The sequence below is a fragment of the Mesocricetus auratus genome, unplaced genomic scaffold, assembly GCF_017639785.1.
Source record: "Mesocricetus auratus isolate SY011 unplaced genomic scaffold, BCM_Maur_2.0 Super-Scaffold_4256, whole genome shotgun sequence".
In the NCBI taxonomy this organism is placed as follows: Eukaryota; Metazoa; Chordata; class Mammalia; order Rodentia; family Cricetidae; genus Mesocricetus; species Mesocricetus auratus.
Genome location: NW_024429182.1, coordinates 131848474 through 131862810, shown reverse-complemented (window position 1 = coordinate 131862810; position 14337 = coordinate 131848474). Strand labels below are relative to the sequence as shown.

Sequence of the window (14337 nt, the reverse complement as noted above, 5' to 3'; positions counted from 1 at the left end):
ATGCACCCCACACTTCCTATATGTGTATCACCCCACACTTCCTATATGTGTATCACCCCACACTTCCTATATGTGTATCACCCCACACTTCCTATATGTGTATCACCCCACACTTCCTATGTGTGTATCACCCCACACTTCCTATGTGTGTATGCAACCCATATTTCTAGCCACCTAATTCTATCACTAGCCCCATGTGATTCCTTTCCTCCCCACTCACGCCCACGATAACTCATCTATTAGTACCATCAATGTCTCTTGACTCCTAAATCAATTGCCACTAATGGAGTGGGGGGGTTACTGCTCAGCAGTGACTGTTGTTACAGAGAGTATTCAATTCTCAGGGGGAGGTCGGGGGATAGAGCCTGATGCCCAGTACACTAATCTAACAGAGAAAAAAAATATTCCCCAACTATACTGCAACCTAGTCTCTCCTGAATGCTACAGACTCCTACAGTGAAAGAAGACAGGTGACCTGAATTAAAACAACAAAAACCAAATCAACAATCTAACCACAGATGGTAAAGTCCCAACACAAAAACATAGGCAACATGAAAAACCAAGACAACATGCCTCCTCCAGAAATCACCAGTCCATTGTAACTCACAACAAGAGCTATTTAGATTAAACTCTGAACAAAGAAATCAAAGGATGTCCATATTTACCCTCAGAGAATTAAAAGAAAATGCAAATAACCTCCTGAATTCAAAGATAACACAAACAGCTGAGTACAATAAGGAAGTCAATTTGGGATATCAAAATAGAATTCAACAGAGACAAACACTGAAGGGAGACTGAAATAACGGGTAGGGAAAACTCAGTAGGTAAAGAGGAAGTTCAGAGGAAAGTCTTGTAAACAGAATGCCTTGTGAGGAGGACAGAATGCAGCTTGAAGACAAGGTAGAGGAGTGTGACCACTGAACCAAGGTCAACATTTTTAAAAGTATGAGCAGAGCACGCAAGATCTTGGGATGCCACAAAAAAGCAAACTCTACCATTGTGAGCATTAAAGGAGAATTTCATTCCAAAGGCTTAGAAAATACTTTCAATAAAATTCCAGAAGAAATTTTCCAACATGTATGGAAAGAGAGGATGATCCAGGTACAATAGGCACACAGAATAGCAAATAAACAGGGCCAGAAAAAGAAGCTCTCCATGTCACGTTGTAGTTAAAACATTAAATATATGGAAAGCAAAAAGGCATATGTAAGGCTGCAGGAGAGTAGGGCCAAGTCACACATAGAGGCAGTACACCAGAATAACAGTGGACTCTTCCATGGAAAGCTTAAAATCCAGAAGAGCTTAGACAGATGTATTTTATATAAACCCAGCAAAACTATCCATCACAACAAAAGGAGACAGAAAAAAACTTCTTATAATAAATACAGGCTGAAGGAATTTATGACCACCAAGCTAGACCCACAGACAGAGGATACTGGAAGAAATAGTTTGGGGTGATCAGAAAAATACACACAGAAGACACTACAAGGAAAAACTAAACAATGTTAGTTTAAATGTTAGTTAAAAGCAAAAGAGGACTAAGAAAACAAAACATTATGAATTCAACAGAATGACAGACACCAAGGTACATCTCCCAGTGATTACTCTGAATATAGATGATCTAAATTTTCCTATCAGAAGACACTGACTTGAGGACTAGAATATAAATCAGAATTTTTCTTTTTGCTTCCTCCAAGAAACATACCTTCCCATCAAAGATAAACATTATTTTAGGTGAAAGAATGGAAAAAGGTGTTCTAAGCAAAGGAACCCGGAAGCAAGCTGATGTGGCTATTCTAACATGACAATACAGACTTCAATCTAAATGAAGTCAGAAGAAATAAAGAAGGCCATGTCATACTGACCAAGGAAATGAGCAATTAAGAAAAAAATTACAGCTCTGAATATATACTCACCAAACACAGGTGCACTCAATTCCAAAAAAGCTAATATCATTACATATACAGATACAGGGTAATCCCAATACAAAATAGTGGCTTCAATACCCCACCCTCACCATTAGACAGAGGAACAGCCAGAAAGATAAATGAAGAAACATTGGCCTTAAATGGCATCATAGGTAAGGTGGACCTAATAGATATCTACACAACATTCCACCCAGTCAGAATGGTCTAGAAAACAAATGACAACAAAAACTTGGCAAGGTTGGGAGGAGTGTAACCTGGTGCAACCACTATGAAAATCGGTGTGGAGGTTTCTCGAAAAGCTAAAAATAGAACTGTCATATGACCCAGTTATAGCACTCCTGAACATACAGCCAAAAGACTCCATGTCTATGGCAGAGATACTCGCTCAACTGAGTTCATTACTGCTGTGTTCATAGTAAACAGGAAATATAAGCAACCTAGATGTCTATCAACTTATGAATGGATCCCGAAATTGCGGTACCTGTAACAAAATCTTACTCAGCTGCACATAAAAGTGAAATTCACAGGGACTTGAACCAGAAGGTATTCTGAATGAAGTAACCCAGACCCAGAAAACAAATGCCACATCCTCTTTCCCAGATGCAAACCTTAGCTCCGAGTTCTGAGACTAGTGTGTTTAACTTGGAATGCAGGTAGAGGACAAGAAGCTCTTACAGAAGGATGGGAGTGTGGCTTTGAGGGAAGGGGCATGGCAAAACACATGTGATATAAAAACTGGGATACCAGAGATGGAGATGGGGTGAGGGGATAGAGAAGAGACCAGCTGGGGAAAAAATTCAACCCACAGTAAGGATATATGAAAAAGACATATATAAACCTTGAAGGCATGTTTTAAAATATAATTTTTAAAAAGCATTTGAACAGAGGTAACTTGAATGAGTGAATAATGCTCCTTTTAGAGGCCATAGGTTATTAAACGCCAGTGTTATGTAGGGGCTACCTTTTTACATGTTGTGGGTCATGGAGGCTTCAGTGGCCCCTAAAACAATATAGGATATGCCATTGCTCTTGGTTGCCCAACAGAACTAGTCATTAAGACACTATTGCTGAAAACAATAAATATTTTTTTTGTTGCAGGACATAGAGAAATTAGTTGGAACTTAGGTGGAAGCGTCCTTCCTGCTGGCTAACTTCCTCAGTCCTGGGAGGTGCTATGTAAGCTTCTTGGGGGGAGAAAAGTATCAGAAGTCTTACCCAGCTGCGAACTACAATACTGACCAGTCAGGCAAGGTATGTCCACTAGTATAATAATACAGTAGCCAGGTGGTGGGGGCACATGCCTTTAATCCCAGCACTTGGGAGGCAGAGGCAGGCAGATCCCCATGAGTGTGAAGTCAGTCTGATCTATAAAGAGAGTTCCAGGACAGCCAGGGCTGTTACACCAAGAAACCTGTCTTGAAAAACAAACCAAAACAAAGCAGTGTAAAGTACAGTGGTATGGTTGTTATGGAGGTAACCAACTCTTTGCCTGGATGTGAGGTCAGCTTCACAGAAGGGAATTCATGCCTGGTGCTGTAAACCTGCTCAAGAGCCCATGGCTCTTACCAGGGTCTATCATGTCTTTAGGACTGTTTGCTAAACTGGCATGCTTTATAACCTGTCTGCAGCCTAATGGTCAAAGAAGCTTCTTTTTACAGTGGGCCATTTGCTAATGCAGGGTCTCATAACTGGTCAGGAGATCATCTATACCACCCCCTCCAAGGTGCAAGGAACACTGGGAGAGACTGTGGGAAAATATTAGAACTGGAAGATGTGGAGGCATGTTGGGAGATGATGTCTTTTGGACATTACATGGCTAATGCATTCATGAACTCAAAGTGGCTACAGTTACTTTCACAAAACAGAATCTGTTAATATTGCCTCATGGATGGGGAGATGTGCTTATGAGGTCTCACCACTTTCTGAGGAGCTACAGGGAGCTAATGGTTGCTATTGATGGTGGTGTCATTTTCTTTAGAGGTGTAGTGATGAGCTGCCCTTAATCCAATAAATCAGTGGTAAATGTTTAGTAGGGCACAAAACAATAAAATTAAAATAAACACCTAAAGGGGTAATGGGAGTAGGGTTTTAGCTCAGGGGAACAGTGTTTGCCTAGCATGTATGAGGCCATAAATCAAATTAGTCTCTCTCTCTCTCTCTTTCTCTCTCTCTCTCTCTCTCTCTCTCTCTCTCTCTCTCTCTCTCTCTCTCTCTCTCTCTCTCTCTCTCACACACACACACACACACACATTAGTAAACAAACAAACCAGCTCACTGTCCCCACTCAGCCAGCATACTAGGTGTGCTACCCAGTGTCAGAGGCAGGAAAAAGAAATAAAAAACCAAACTAGTGAGTTAAACAAAATTATCTCTTCATTTTGAAGGTGCCATGATTTAATATGAACAAAATCCCAAAGGATCTATCAAAAACTCAAAGAACTAACACCTGAGTTCAGCTAGGTCATAAAATACAAATCAACCAATAAAAGTAATATTTCCACATAGCAAGTATAAATATTCATAAATTGAAATAGAAAGGATCATTTGAAAGCATTCCAAAGAGAATGAAATCCTTAAGTAAACATCTAACAAATGAATGCATGACAAATAAATACAAATAAACAAATGGCCAGACATACTATATTTATTGTTGTGAAGTGTCCATACAGACCCATGGTTCTGAACCTGTGGGTTGCAACCCTTTTGAAGGTCAAATGACCCTTTCATAGGGGTCATATATCAGATACCCTGCATATTAGATACCCACATTACAATTCATAACAGTAACAAAATTACAGTTATGAAGTAGCAACTAAAGTAATTTCATGGTTGGGGGTCACCACAACCAGTATCAGGAAGGTTGAGAACAACTGACATAGATGTCAGCATGTCCCAAAGGTTAATATCATCCCCATCAAGGTCCCTGTGAGAAGTTGGCATAGCAACACCATATTCTACAATTTATTTTGAAAAGCCCAGTCCATGGAGCAACTAAGAAATCCTGAAGACACAGACCACAGAGAGGAATCACTGCATCCAGGACTGCATTTTAGCATATAGCAATAACTAAGCTGATGTGATATGTTGGAAGAAAAGACACACGGGCCAATGGGACAGAAAAGACAGTTTAGAAATTAGCTTTCTAAGTACTCTAAATTGAAAACTCATCAAGATTTAAAACCAATTAAATAGGTGGAAACCAAACTGGGGTGGTTTCTGGTGATAGACCACTTTGCTAGCACATATGAAGTGCTGGGTTCAATCCCCAGCATAAGAGAAATGGAGCATGATGACATGTGCCTGCAATCCCAACACACAGGGAGCTGGAAGCAGATGTTCATGGTAATCTTTGGCTATAATGTGAACTCAAAGTCATCCTAGGCTATAATGAGATCCTGTCTCAAAAAGTGGGGGTGGTGTAAAAATTGTAATACCACGCACACCAAGGCTTCTTATGGTGCAATACACTGCTTCATTCTCTTCTGCCATCAGCCCCCCTGGGTTGTAAAAAGAGTCCTTTACCAATTACTCCTAGGAAATGGGCTGCCTTCCCGAACTGAGAAATCAGGCATCATACGTGGGAGGCACAGACAGAGAGTCTGAGGTTAAGCTCATCAGGCAGAAGGAAGGAGGCAGCTGCTGTTTCTGCATCCAAATGGCTACACACATGTCAGGTCTCCCCGGCTACCTCTTTTGTTCTAGGGAACACAGGTGCATACCAGAAAGCCTGGATAGTGACTGGAGAGGCATCCAATTAGTGCTCATATCATGGCCACAGGAAGGATAGGGACACCCTGGCTTCACAGCTAACAAGGACAGATCACACTCTCCCTGCAGTGTGATCAGTTTAATTTAAAAGAGCCAAATTCACTGGGGTAGCTGTGGGGAAACAATGGAAGTCAGGCTATTATTTACTCTGTGTGTGTGTGTGTGTGTGTGTGTGTGTGTGTGTGTGTGTGTGTCCCTGTTCCCCTCTTATAGGCTTGATGTGATGCTATTATTTACTGTATGTGTGTGGGGGTGTCCGTTCCCCTGTTATAGGCTTGATCTGACTACAAAGGAGGTACCCAGGCTTCTTACAAAGCTGCCTGCGGTTGGCCCCACACCTCTATGTTGTAACATCGTTTTAGCTTAGGCTCCTGGAAAGTCTGCTCTATATGGAGATGGTGCCTATGCACTTGGAGATCTACCTCGTTGTATAACATTTGTGATGTCCTGGGTTCTATCTCCCACCATTACAAAGACGAATGAATGAATTAGTTAATTAATTTTAAAATCTACTCTCCCCAAATATGAACAAGATATATTTCCTTGCCTTCTACTGTTCAGCACTTCATATCCTTTCCCTATTCTTTAATTGTCAGCATAATTCTAAAGGTCGAATATAATGATTTGTTAAGAGCCCAGACTGGAATCTGAGGCCCATACATACAGCTGCATGATTTTTGAAACAACACATTTAACTCTCAAGGACTCTTTCCCTGCCTATAAGATGGGGAACAGCAGTAACGGTCTTGCGTTCGGAGTGGCCAGACGTAAGTGAATACATGCAAGGAACTGAAACAGTGTTTCTCAACCTGTGGGCTTTGGGGTCAAATGACCCTTCCACAGGGGTTGCATACCAGAGATTCTGCATATCACATAGTTACATTATAATTCCTAACAGTAACAAAATTAGAGTTATGAAGTAGCAACAAAATTATGGTTGGGGAGTCACCACCACATGAGGAATTGTATTAATGGTTGCAGCACTAAGGCTGAGAAACCACTGGGTTGAGAGCTGTGCCTTGCACAGAACAAGCACTGAATACACACAGCAGCCATTACAGTCATTGCTGTCACCAGTGCTAGGCTGGCATAAAAACATTACATAGCACACTTCAAGACGGGAACTTCATGAAACGAGTCAAACATGTGCCTCACCCTTCACCTGCATTTCTAGTTTCTGTGACAGTGCCAAGGACAAATGGATTCATTCACTCCATTCTACTGTGACTTTTTCTTTATTAAAGCAACTATTATCTGACTGCATCCAAATTTCTCAGACACACAGATAAGAATGCTTGTTCATAAGGCTGAAGAACAGAGGTGAAGAGCAGGACACAGTACCCCGTGTCTCCAATAGACACTTGGTAAGGCTGAAACAGCCCTGAGTAGGAAAAGCATCCCCCACTAAAATCCACACCACGGGCTTCCTCGTTTGAACATAAACTATTATACTTGGGCACATATGTGTATATACATATGCACATAAGTATCTACAAATATGAAAGATATGGCTATATCATTAAGCAAGTGCCTGTATGGTTGGAGTGGGAGGCAGAAAGATGGGGAACTTGAGGTTTTCTTCCAATTTATGTTCTGCTTGCATCTTTTATATGAGACTTGATTTGTATCTTTTTTCATATTTTGAAAGGGGATAATGGGAAACTGGTGTCTTTTCATTTAAGACAAAATAATCATCATCCTATGTATCAAATTTCATTTAAAAAGCATTCTCAGTTAGACTTCTCATTTATAAACACAGAAAAGGTGTGACAGAAACCCCAAACAGACTGGGAGGATTTGGCCATTATAAATAAGGCTTCATTTAAACAAAGCCCCTGCCATCACAGTTTGATGCACATGAAGACTGGAGTGAAGCAACATGGGGAGGCATTTGGGGACAAACTGACAATACTTCTTCCTCTTTTTTGTTTCTTACCATGAATTTAATTGAAACAGCATGTTCGTTTTAAATCCCTAAATGATTTTCAACTCCTATGTGGGCTCTTAGGAAAGAAGCCTCTGGCGAAAGCATTCATGGGTTCTCTGCTAGCAACTGTGCCTCATCTCTCCGAGTGCCACCCACATGACTTCCCCAGGTGCTGTCCTGTGCCCCATCTCTCCGAGTGCCACCCACATGACTTCCCCAGGTGCTGTCCTGTGCCCCATCTCTCCGAGTGCCACCCACATGACTTCCCCAGGTGCTGTCCTGTGCCCCATCTCTCCGAGTGCCACCCACATGACTTCCCCAGGTGCTGCCCACCTGTGTGTTCTTTACGGTCACTACTAAAGGTGTAGTAACCTTCATAAAAATAAACCTGGGGGATAGAGAGATGGCTCTGTGGTTAAGAGCACCTGCAGAGGACCCAGGATCAGGTCCCAGCACCCACACAGCAACTCACAACTGTCTATAACGCCAGATCCAGGGGATCTGATGCCCCCTTCCAGTCTCTGAGATCTTCTGTATTTACATGGTTCCCAGATATACCCTCAGGCACACACACACACACACACACACACACACACACAAAGTTCATAAATATTTTAAAAAAACAAATCCAAGACTCCTAAAATTTACCAGTATTTAAGAAAAAGATCTCTAAAATTTAGAGGAGTGAGAAAACTGTTCATAAACTTAAGGTTGGAAATTTTCTAGGTAAACCATGTGACCTGGACCTCAGCAGGGGATGCAGACGGACAAGAATTGGATACACCATAAAAAATTCCCTCCAGAAACAGCACCACGGCAATTGTCAACATGGAAATAACAAACGGGGGAAAAAAGAGAAGTTACAATATCTAATGAAGTCTAGGCTTCTTAACACAGCAAGTAGTTACTAATCATAAAAATGACCACATAACAGAAAATAAGTAACATATATACAGTGAAATTAGCATAAAATTTAAATAACAAAAAATGTAAACCTTACTTTTCATTAAGGACATGAAAATTATGTAATGATATCTCATTTTTCTTTGCCGGATTGACAAAGGGCATTGCTTAGAGCTGGGAAACCAGGCACAGTCACATACTCTTGGCAGAGGTGTTACGTGGTGCCTTGTTTTTGAAGACCAATTAGAAATAAGTTCATACATTTTACTATTTATTTATTTATTTGTGTGTGTGTGTGTTTGTGTGTGTCTGTGTGTCTGTGTGTCTGTCTGTCTTTTTGTCATGAGATTCAACCCAGGGCTTTGGGCTCATTACCAAGAGCGCTCCTCTTAGTTTTTTGAAATGAAATACCAGTGGGCAGCCAAAGGTAACTTGTGATTCTTCTGTCTAAGCCTCAAAGCGATGGAATTATGGGTTTCCCCCAAATCAAACTCACTTTATCAAAGCAAAGTGCACACATACGTGCATTAACTGAGGCTGCTCTGAGTTGATCTTCTCCACGCCTGTTTGCAGGTTCCTGTCTCAAGCACGGCCATGCCTTCAGCACCTAGGCCAGCTCCCCATGCACTGCCTGCTGACCATCCACCATACATTTCTTGCCTCCACCACATTTCCTCATTGTTCCACCAAAGTCAAGGAGGGAAGAACTTATTTTGGCTCACGTTTGAGGCTGCAATCCATTATAGTGGGAAAAGCATGGTGGCAGAAGCCAGAGAGTGTTCGTTACTTAGCAACAAAAAAGCAGAGAGAGGAAAATTCTGATGCTCAGCTCACTTCCTCTTTTAATGCAATGTGCTACTCCAGTCCATGGAATGGCTTACTCACACTTAAGATTGGACTTCCCTTCTCAACGAGCCCAATCTAGAGAATCTGCTCATGGGTAAATCCTGAATTTGTCTCAAAGGAGATTCTAAACCTTGTGACACTGACATATTGATCATCACAGCTCCTGACTTGGTGCTGGTGAATTTCCTCTTGAATCTTACTGAATTCAGTTAGTTGTAGAAAAGTATTCTAAAACGTGGAACACCACTCATGATCAATTGCAAAGCAAGTCACAAAGCAACATGGGTATTAGAGCACACGTAATTACACTACATAAAGATATAGTTGCACATATGTGGTATACATAGGAAGGCCTGGGAAGATACTGAAAAGTGATCGATAAAATTGGAAATGAACTTAACTTTTATCTACTTCAACAGTTAAAGAAAAAGGGGCTCATTTTTCACATTTTTATAGATGTCTACCTCTATGAAGAAGAGGAGGAAGGAATCATCACTTATAATAGGAAAGGGAAGAAAAGTGGGGGAGAGGAGGGCACAGTGTAAAGTCAGATGACTCCAAAAACAGAGCTCTCACTATTCCGTACATGCCCCCTAAGCCTCAGAGGACTGGCTTGTGTGTGCCTGAGCAGAGGGACACTTCGGGTCCCCTCTAAGTGAGACAGGTGGTGATGCTTCCACTGCAGCATCTAGTCAAAGAGGGGCATCAGCGCGGTCCTCTGTGTGCATATGACGCTCTTCTCACTCACTAGAGAGCATGAGGAAACCAGATCTAACTTTCCTGTTCTTCCTTCCAGTGCCTGATGTTCCAGAACAGGGTCAGAGATTAACATGAAGGCTTGTAAGGGACAGCACTTCAAGCCCAGAGACTGTGTGTGAGCTTTCACGTTTTCTGGGCTGCCAGGCATTGCCACTTTACCTTGCACCGGTCCAACAGTGCTTTGCCTAGGAAAATGAGAATCCCAAATATAATTGCCTGAGCACCTGTAAATGACCGGTTCATACGATGTCCATGGCATGACATACATAGGAACAAAGAGGATGCTAAGCCATGGAGGCAGGAGGGCAAGGCTTCATTGCTGATAAAGGTAGAGTCCGGGCTCTATGAGTTCTTAGTAACCATGGGGACAAGGCAGCTGCAGAGGATGGTGCTGTCAATGTCACAGCACAGGACTGTTAGCTAGCCAATGGTCTCTAGAACACAGTTGAGACCACCCTCCAACAATTAGTTTCTGTAACTCAGTAGCACTGAAACTGTGTCAGTTTTCCTCCTTGACCCTAAACAACATGACCACAAGGAAAGGCAGCACAGCCCTGTCACAGAAATCCTCAGGGTACTTCCCTCTTGACATCTCAGAATGATCACCTACAGCCCCAGCAGAGAGGCAGCTGGCGAGTAGCATGGCTCAAAGGGGGAGTTCAGTGCTGTCATAAAAATGAGGAGCAATGTCAATGTCCCTGCACCTGGGGGCCGTGGTGCCCCAGGAGTCTAAGATGACCCATATTCCATGCCATCAGATGAACTGTAATGTCTGTTCTGGAGAGCTGAGAGAATTGTAGGATCACAAACTGATGTACCTTGAGGTGAGAATTCTATCCAGTGAATCACTTCCTGATGCACTGTAAGGTACAGCAAGCACATGCCTGTGTGGTGGTTTGAAAGAAAAAGGTGCCAGTAGGGAGTGGCACTATTAGAGGGTGTGGCTTTGTTGGAGTAGGTGTGGCCTTGTTGGAGGAAGTGTGTCAATGTGGAGGCAGGCTTTGAGTTCTCTGTTCAAGTTATGCCCAGTGTGACACACAGTTGCTTCTATTGCCTGAGGATCGAGATATAGAACTCTCAGCTAACTCTCCAGCATGATATCTGCCTGCATGCTGCCATGTCTCACCATGATGATAATGGACTGAACCTCTGAAAATGTAAACAAGTACCAGCTAAATGTTTCCTTTATAAAAGCTACCATGGTCACAGTGTCTCGTCACAGCAATAGAAACACTAACTAAGAGAACTTGCAATTGTCCTAGGTGCATAGTTCTTTTGAACCAGCAAGTGTGGGCATACAGACAGGCACACACACATACCCATACAAACACACACAGGCACACACATATTTACACACACACACACACACACACACACACACACACTGTTTTTATGTCAGCTTGACACAGCTGAGAGAAGGAAACTTCAATTAAGAAATTACTTCCATAAGAATGGGCTGTAGGCAAGCCTGTAGAGCATTTTCTTAATTAGTGATTGATATGGGAGGAACAAACCTATTGTGGGTGGTGCCACTCCTGGGCCTATAAGAAAGCAGGCTAAGCAAGCCAATAAGCCTCCAGGCCCTCTACACCAGCTTCTGTTTCCAGGTTCCTGACCAGTTTGAGTTCCTGCTTTGGCATCCCTAAATGGACTGAGATTCAGGCTATATAAGCCAAATAGACTCTTTCCTCCACAAGTTTCTTTTAGTTGTGTTGTTTCATCACAGCATCAGTAATTTTTAAAATTATTTTATTATTTATTGTGTATGCAGTCCTCTGCCTGCATGCCAGCAGAGGGCATCAGAGCTCGTTCAAGGTGGTTGTGAGACACCATGTGGTTGCCGGGAATTGAACTCAGGACCTCTGGAAGAACAGTCAGTGTTCTTAACCACTGAGCCATCTCTCCAGCCCCCAGCAACAGTAATTCTAATTAAGGTGTACATTCATACTTACACCCACATGCATGCACACACAGGCTCAGTCACAAACATAGTCATACACACACACACACAGAGGCACATAATATATACTTATACATATACACACAGGCACACGAGAGAAAGAGAGAGAGAGAAAGAGAGAGAGAGAAACAGAGAGAGAGAGAGAGAGAGAGAGAGAGAGAGAGAGAGAGAGAGAGAGAGAGAGAGAGAGACCAATGCAATAAGGGCATCATTGTAATCCCACCACTTGGGAGACAGATGTGTGAACATTTTCAAAAGTTTGAACCCAACCCATCCCGGTCTACATAATGAGTTCCAGGCCAGTCATAGCTACATAGGTGGGACCCTTCATTAAAAAAGGGCATGAGGGATAATTAATCAGGAGAATTCCTGGCAATGAACCAATGTAACCAATGTGACTGAAATCCCTTAAGTAACTAAAAAGCTAATGAATTAATACATCTTTCTTGGAGACATGAAGAACATAGTACAATTATCCTTTAAATGTCTTCCTGCAACATCCGATCCTCTGATGTTGCAGAGAATTTGCCTTGCACTACTCACCAACTGGCAGCCTTCTAGGGAACTGACGAGCTGGGCGTTCTGGCAGGAGAGGATGGAGCCGGCTAGGTTGAGCATCACACACACTGCAGAGAGCAGCATGAAGAAGGTGATCTGGAAGCAAACCAAACACAAATTGATTACCCACTTGGCTCGGCTTGGAGGGAAAATGGCTTGGCTTTACAAACACTTTGGCTTGACGAAGTAATTACATGAACAATATTTATACGTTTTAAAGGAAAATGTGATTGTTTCTCAAGACAGCAGCTTCAAATTACCCTAAATAGCTGTAGCAAGTTACCATGAATTTCTTTGGAACTTATAATTTAAATTTTAGAAGCTAAACCTGAAAATACTATGCATTCCAGACGCTCAATAAGAACATGCCAGAACTTATTAAACAAAATCGAGGAAAGGAGTGTATTGATTAGAAGGATGTTAAATTGATTTTGTTTTTAGTGTAGAAAATTTTGTACATGTGCAAGAGAGAAAATTATAAAGAGGCCCTGGGTACTCATCACCCATCCTCTGAAATCAACCACCTCAGGGCCAGCTGTTCCTCACCGCCTCCCCCATGGGGCATACCCTGCCATAAATGGAATTCTACAACTCCATTCTTAAATGTTTCAGTGTGCACTTCTAAAGAATCGTGAGGCATTTTTGTAAATATTACTGAAGTGCTGTTGCCATGCATATTAAAATTAAACACTCATTAGTATCAAGTTCAAGAACGCTCATCTTGCCTCTCACCAGTCCCCATTTTCTATGCTTTAAGTCAGGTCACATAGGATATGGTAGAGGTTCATATGGTATAACAGTTATGAACCCCTCTCTCCTCTCCTCTCCTCTCCTCTCCTCTCCACTCCTCTCCTCTTTGCCTGGTGGAATGGAACTAATTGTCACCCACAGCTACCAGGAACTTTCACACCTACTTCTAAGTGAATTTCAGGATTACTGTCTGCAGTGTTTAAATTTCTACAAAAAAATGCTGGAAAACATCCTGATTCCCTCTTGAAATAATGAGTTTTATCATCTTTAATCTATATTTATTATGCTTAAAGCTGGTTCCTGAGCCTTCTGCAAGGATAACCAACTAATAGGTGTTTCGGTTTGGTTTGATGTGTCTGTGTGTGTCCGTGTGTCCGTGTCCATGTGTCCGTGTGCGTGCGTGTGTGTGTTTGTGTGTGTGTGTGTGTGTGGTGCAGTGTAGTATATTAGGAACTATGGATCTAAGCTCAGAGTATGTGTGTGTGTGTGTGCAGGATAGAGTAGGGTCGGGTAATATATCATTAGGAAACATGGATCTAAGCTCAATGGACATGTTTCAGTCACCTTCATCACTGCACACTCAGGTTGACCCTTGGGCCCTTAGGGTCTACCTGGTATCTATGAACTTCAACTTCTCACTAGCCTCCTGGTTCTTTGAGGACTCTGGAACCACCTTACACACTTCTTGACTCAGATCTGGGACAGTGTGGGTACCTTTCAATGAAAACAAGATTTAGATGACACAATTTTTGTGCTCAAGTTGTTCTTCGCTCTGTAGGTGGTCATTATTTTCAACTTTCCAGCTGCCAGACATGCCACGAGTTTATACTGGCATTTCTGAAACGAATTGGCAGCTATGTGGTTTTAACTTAACCCTTCAATTCCAGGTCTGCATCTTCTCCCAACCATGTCAGAATCCTTTATCTTCAATATAATTG

At 42.1% G+C, this 14337-nt stretch overlaps 1 protein-coding gene across 3 annotated transcripts in view; it reads right to left on the bottom strand.

Moving 5' to 3' along the window:
* Positions 1-14337, bottom strand: part of Fam189a1 (family with sequence similarity 189 member A1) — a 409697-nt gene that overhangs the window by 95317 nt on the left and 300043 nt on the right. For all 3 annotated transcript variants that reach the window (XM_040730819.1, XM_005084412.4, XM_040730821.1), the window contains exon 3: positions 12635-12745. In XM_040730819.1, coding sequence (XP_040586753.1) covers positions 12635-12745 — 111 coding nt within the window. The remainder of the gene's footprint in view (positions 1-12634; positions 12746-14337) is intronic.